Source organism: Hibiscus syriacus, unplaced genomic scaffold, assembly GCF_006381635.1.
Source record: "Hibiscus syriacus cultivar Baekdansim isolate YM2019G1 unplaced genomic scaffold, ASM638163v2 tig00116964_pilon, whole genome shotgun sequence".
NCBI lineage: Eukaryota > Viridiplantae > Streptophyta > Magnoliopsida > Malvales > Malvaceae > Hibiscus > Hibiscus syriacus.
Window position 1 is genome coordinate 2,443,932 of NW_024063489.1, and position 6,000 is coordinate 2,449,931.

Below are 6,000 nucleotides of genomic sequence, written 5' to 3' on the forward strand. Positions count from 1 at the left end.
TGGCCCCTCAACCTTACACATAGCTCCATCCCTGATTCGAGGTGATGAGGTAATGAGTAATTACCCTCGAGCATAATACACCATAACTTAAGTAAGTTTTAATCAACTATAAGACTTGATATATTTCTAATAATGATTAATGCTTATTGTGTTGTTGTGGTTTGTGCATTGATAATGATATTAAAGAGATTATGAATACTTCGCAACTCGAATGATCTCTTTATAAGATTTATTAAGGGCCTTAAGCTACTAAAAGATTATTCTATCTTTATACTTAACATTTTAAGAAAGAATGAGCTATGATTGATAACAAGTTGAATAATGAATTGTGAGGAAATACTTGTGTCTTATTAATAAATAAATGTTGTGATTATATAGTTAAGTTATGTTGATTAATCTTAATGGGTGATGATTGGTATGTGTGGCCTATGGACACCTACCAGTGTGTATGATCGCGTATGACAACAAATTATTTAGATATTCGACTTGATATGCTTAGTGACATCAATGTCATTGTATGCTATTATACATGGTAGGCTTGCATGGTATTATAAATATTAGGTATAGTCTCCTTCATTTGCATCATATACCATAGTCCTCATATGCTCTCTTTTCTTCAATTCCTCTAAAAATAGAATATTCGTAGTTTTTTGTTATTCTTTTTCCTTCAATAGAAATGCTTGTTGGACCCTAAAGAATACATGTTTTGTAAAATATTGTTAAGGATGATATCTAGTCTAATCTTCAACATTGTCCAGGTTTAACCTTATATTTTTCCTTCATGAATCTTCTTCTCAAATCTCTCTATAAATCTCGTTGTAAGAGATTGAAAACGAGAGATATTGGATTTGGTTGTAGGTATAGGTGATGGTTCAATGGTGGTAATATATTTTGAATATTCAACCATGGTGAATTTTTAGGATTATAGGTCTTGAAGATTTCAATGGTGGGAGTGTCAAAAAAAGAAGGAAGGGAACAACATAATTCAAATTAGGGTTAATCCAATGATGGGGAGGGAGATGATAAGAGGTTTAAGTTAAAACTTTGGAGTTAGATTTTTAAAAAGATAGAATTTTAAAAATCGTTGGATGAAAGGAGTTCAAGATAAATTTTCTGATTAAATTTGAACAAATTTACTCTTGATGAGAGATGAATGCGCCGGTGGACAACAATCGGCGCGATGACTATTGATCAAATTCTAGATAACTTATGATATTTAATTTTTTATTTAAAATTAACTAAAACATCTCAGAGAAAATAAAAGAAAAAGAAAGAAGAGAGAATATAAAAATGAAAGAAACATAACTTTTAGAATCAATTAAAAACATATCACTTGAAATAAAATTGTTTTTTTCAAAGTAAATAAAAATTTGATGTGTTGTGTCATTTCATCTAAAGAGTTGACTATATATTAACTATGAGTTAACAGTTAATAGGGTCATTTGAGATTGAAATTTTATGCTTCAACATCATTAAAAAAAAATATCAACCAGAAATAGGAATTTTTAAAAAATTATATGTTTGAACTTGTAAGAAAATTGGATTTATGTTTTTTTATTGGTAATCAATTTTGTTTGTCCTAATCTATCCTAACTTGGAATGCAAGCAAAAGTTTTTGGCCATTTTGGCTCAGACAATTGCAGATGATGGAAAAATGTAGATTTGGGGTTGTAGAATCGATTGTTTTATAGCGATCAATTCATAATTGAAGCATCAAACATACCATTGCATGATTTGAACTACTTAAGCTCGACAGAACTACAGCCTTTATACTAATACATCAAGCTTGGTTTTTTATCAATAATTAATTAATTATTATAGAAACTTATGATGAGATTGTTTCTTTTAACTTTGTTTATTTTATTTACAATGTTAGGATTTGAATTTTTGTTTATTCTATTTATAATGTTAGAATTTAAATCTTAACTCTAACGTAGCAGTTAGTTATTTATCAAAGACTTGCCCACAATGTTTCAATTTGAGATGAGTTTTAAGCATTTTAACCATGTCTGACATTTGCGTTCATTTGTTTTTAGTATATTCGAGGAAACTTAAAGAATATTTATGTTTTTCTACGAAAGGAAGATGCATTCATTTATAAGAAAACAAATGCATATATAAAACAGCAAAGGTCAGACTCTACTAAAGCCCAAACGCATGAAACATTGGCCTAAAGTTGATTTGAAGGATGCCAAACAAACAGAGAAACCCTAAGAAATAGGAAAAGGAACAACAAAGGAAGAGATGATGCAAACGATCATCCATCACAAACCAAGCACGATTCTTCATTGGCTGGCTCAAAGAAATTGATATTCGAGAATTCCATTACATTTAATAATTAAAGTATATTCCATTGCATTTAATAATTAATTTAATATCAAATTAATAAATACTAGGAAAATGATCAAATTTTGTCAAACACATCATTTTCATTATTTTGTTAAGAAAACACCTTAAATACAACTAAGAGAGAATAAATATAAAAAATTGAATGTGGGTTTGATATGGAGCTTGATTTTGAATAATAAATAAAAAAAAATAAAGAATGATGTATCATTTTGTCGTTAGATTGAGATTGAAAAAGACTAAAAGTTAAAGAATATTTGATAAATTGAAGAAATAGATTTGGAAAAGAGAGAAAAATACAGTTAACTTTAATTCAAAAAAAAAATACAGTTAACTTTAATTCAAAATTGAATAAATTAATAAAAAAAGATGGAAGAATAAAGTCAAAAATTAAAAATTTTATGAAATTGAGAAAGATTAGGGCCCTAATTATAAATATACCTCTTTGAAATGTTTTATGTGATCAGAAATATGATGTTTTGTGAGTCAAATGTATGCATATGTTTTAGTTTAAAAATATGAATTGATGATTTGTGTCGTAATTGAAGTTAAAGATGTGTAACAATGAATACCTTATGATGTAGTAAAAGTGTCATGAGCTTTAGAAATTGATTAAAGCATCAAATAAGATGATTTGAATCAAATTTGAATGATTTTCCGAGTCTAAAAATACATTTCATAGACTTAGATATTGATATTATTCATACGATATTGATATCATATGAAATTACATAGTAAATTTAGGTAAACTGAGAAGAGAGTAATGATACCTCTTCTTGATGTATCGATACTGCTCGTGAAGTATCGGTACTACCATTAGAGGATCTAGTAATATTGTTGAGAGTGAGTACATATATGTTAATAATAGCAATTTTTCGTAAGGGATGGACACAAATATAATTTCAAGGTAGGCACCATCAGCAAAATGAAGAACTAACATAAAGAAATTCATATTTCATGCTCACCTGAAATGGAGATGTTATACAAGAATGAAGATATATAGGATGTTACGAAAGATGTAACATTTTCGGTTTTAACTTAAAATGTTACTATGTCCAACCTAAAAAATTGCGCTCTAAGATTTTCAATTGCAATCAATTTCTATTGTTTTTTAGTATTAATATTAAGAAATTTACATTTTAGAATTTCCACGTAGCATCCGGATAGCATGACATTGTTTTTGAGGTTCTCTTGAGGTGCTATACAAGGTTAACAAACAAGGTAGTGGCGAGCCTTATCATAATCGATTATTGACCTGACAAGGTTCCTCCGAGCTAGAAGGAGGTGTATGATAAGATTACACCTTAATTTCAACAATTCTCATAAAGAGAGGAAAGAACAATACAATCACACAAATTGTTGCAAGTGTATTGCTTATTTTTCTCTTCTCCGTACTGAAAACAAAAAAAATTACAGAGTTTTCCCACCCAAAAAAAAGGAATTAATAAAGAATGGCTAAAGAAAGGATTTAAGTTTGTCAACAAAAAGAACAAGCAGTGAATGTGTTCGAAACCCCCCACCTCAGCCAAATTTCTATGGGCCAAGTACTATATTGTATTTAAATAACATAGTTAAGAATCTCTTCACATTTTCTATGATTATAGGATTGGTTTCTTTCTAATACTATTAAATTTCATAAGAATGTTAGTTTTTGTAAATGTTAAGTACTTTTCTGTTTAAAAGATTCATGCGTGCTTGCCAATTATAGTGTCTTTGACAATGGACCAAGTCTATTTGAAAGAAAAGTTTCACTATATACTGATCTTTTTCTTTTCTTAAGCTTCTTTCTTCATTCACTTTCATTTCATGACATAGATATAGGGTTATGACTGTAAGTTCTTAGATTCTAAGATTCCTTTAAGTTCTTATGACCGTAAATTATATTCAGGCTAGGGTTGTGACTGTAAATTATATCCAGCCTGACCTTTTTCACCAAAGATTCTAAGATTCCTTTACGTTCTTATGCTGCATATATCATGTATAATTATCAATTCATCACTGTAAGATGTATCACAAGGTTAGGACCCTTGAATTTAATTAAAATTCTCACAAACAAATCTTCCAAGTTTTACAATACAAAGCATTTATAATTTCTCTTTTCCTACTAACTTCATAATTATGTGGTTGTATGGTTATATATGGTGTCTGAACTTGTGGGGAAATAGTATTAGTATTTAAGGTGTTTTCAACTGATAGAGGTTCAATGTATAACAGTTTTATATAAGGACATATTACTAACATTCAACCTTTTGCTTTAGCTTTTCAACCACACATTATGACTAAAAGATATAAGGATTTTATTCGCAAACATTTCAAATCAGAATCCTAAACCATTTTTAACTATGAAAAAAATGAGTCTAGTTCCTATGGGTTTTTATGAAGCAAAGCTAGGATTCTTCTTAGTTCTTCGAAAAGTTTAATAAACTGATCCAAACCTATAAGTCAAACAGTAAAATTAACTATTATCTCTAAATCTATAATTCTACTTTTTTGAAAATTAATTACTTTCAACTCAAATTCAACTGAAGTCTCAACATGTAAAAAATTCGATATCATAATTTGATAGTACATCTAATCAGAAAACCAACAATCAAAGGAAATTCTAGCTAAATTCACACAATAAGATCAATCCATGCATTTTTTGAATCATATAATTATAAGATCAAACTTGAAAACTCTAGCCTTAAATTTCCCCATCAATTTTCAGCATTAAACTCCCATTTTATTGTCACATTTAATCAAATAATATATATATAGAGAGGGAAACTTTCTTGTACGAAGAAGAACACAAATCTTATCTACGAACATAAGTGCTAGCATAATAATCAAATAAGCAAGAAAAAAAATGAACGATTAAACGAGATCTTAAAAGGACCTGGTGCTAGCAAAATCGTAGAGCTTTCCGGTGCTGGAGAAAATCATCACTCCAACTTCAGCATCGCACAAGATCGCGAGCTCTTTAGCTTTCTTCAACAATCCGTTCCTTCTTTTCGAAAAAGTTACTTGCCTGCTCGTTGAGTTATCGATCCTCCGTATCACTATTTTACCTCTCCCCATAGCTTCAGCTCACCCAGTACTACTCAAACAATTAATCTTTTCTAATTATTCAAACAAAAAAAGAAAAAAATTATAACTCTCGATTAAAAAAGTAAGAAGAATAAAAAAAGTCATTCAAGCAAACAAAAAGAAGAGGAAAAAACAAAAATAAATGGAGTTTTTTTTTTCTTTTACTTTATTTTTTGCAAAAAATAAAGTAAAAATTGTTTGTAGAGGAAGTGAGGAACTGGGAGAAAGGAGACAAACCGTAGTTTCAGAGATGTCGTTTTGGTATTTTTTTTCCTATCATCGGTGGGAAAAATAAAATATAAGGAAAGTTTTTGGGGAGAACGCAAAAACCGGAAGTTTTTCGTATAAAACCGCTAGTGGTTTACAAAGGAGTAAGGGCACGTGGACCAACCAGATTGGCAAAGATTTTGTTAATGGCTTTGATTTGTGAGAATTCTCGTATAGATGACTGACGCGTGGGTCTAGATTTCATCAGACAATGCCCAGTATTTCGTATTTTGGGGAAATTAACAAATTTCTTAGTTTTTTTTAAAGAAAAATCAAATTTGGTTTTATTTTAAAATTTGAATAAGTACATATATATTTAAT

General features: G+C 29.2%; 1 protein-coding gene across 3 annotated transcripts in view; it reads right to left on the bottom strand.

Annotated features, from left to right (window-relative positions):
* LOC120191053 (MADS-box transcription factor 23-like) overlaps nucleotides 1-5,708 on the bottom strand; it is a 31,819-nt gene extending 26,111 nt beyond the window's left edge. For 2 of the 3 annotated variants that reach the window (XM_039194062.1, XM_039194064.1), the window contains exons 1-2: nucleotides 5,650-5,708; nucleotides 5,222-5,444 (exon numbers count right to left, since the gene is read on the bottom strand). In XM_039194062.1, the coding sequence (XP_039049993.1) occupies nucleotides 5,222-5,403 (182 nt within the window). In that variant the 5' untranslated portion in view covers nucleotides 5,404-5,444; nucleotides 5,650-5,708. Of the gene's footprint in view, nucleotides 1-5,221; nucleotides 5,508-5,649 lie in introns of those variants that run through there. The other variant, XM_039194063.1, reaches the window with a different exon arrangement.
* Between the last annotated feature and the right edge of the window lie 292 nt (nucleotides 5,709-6,000).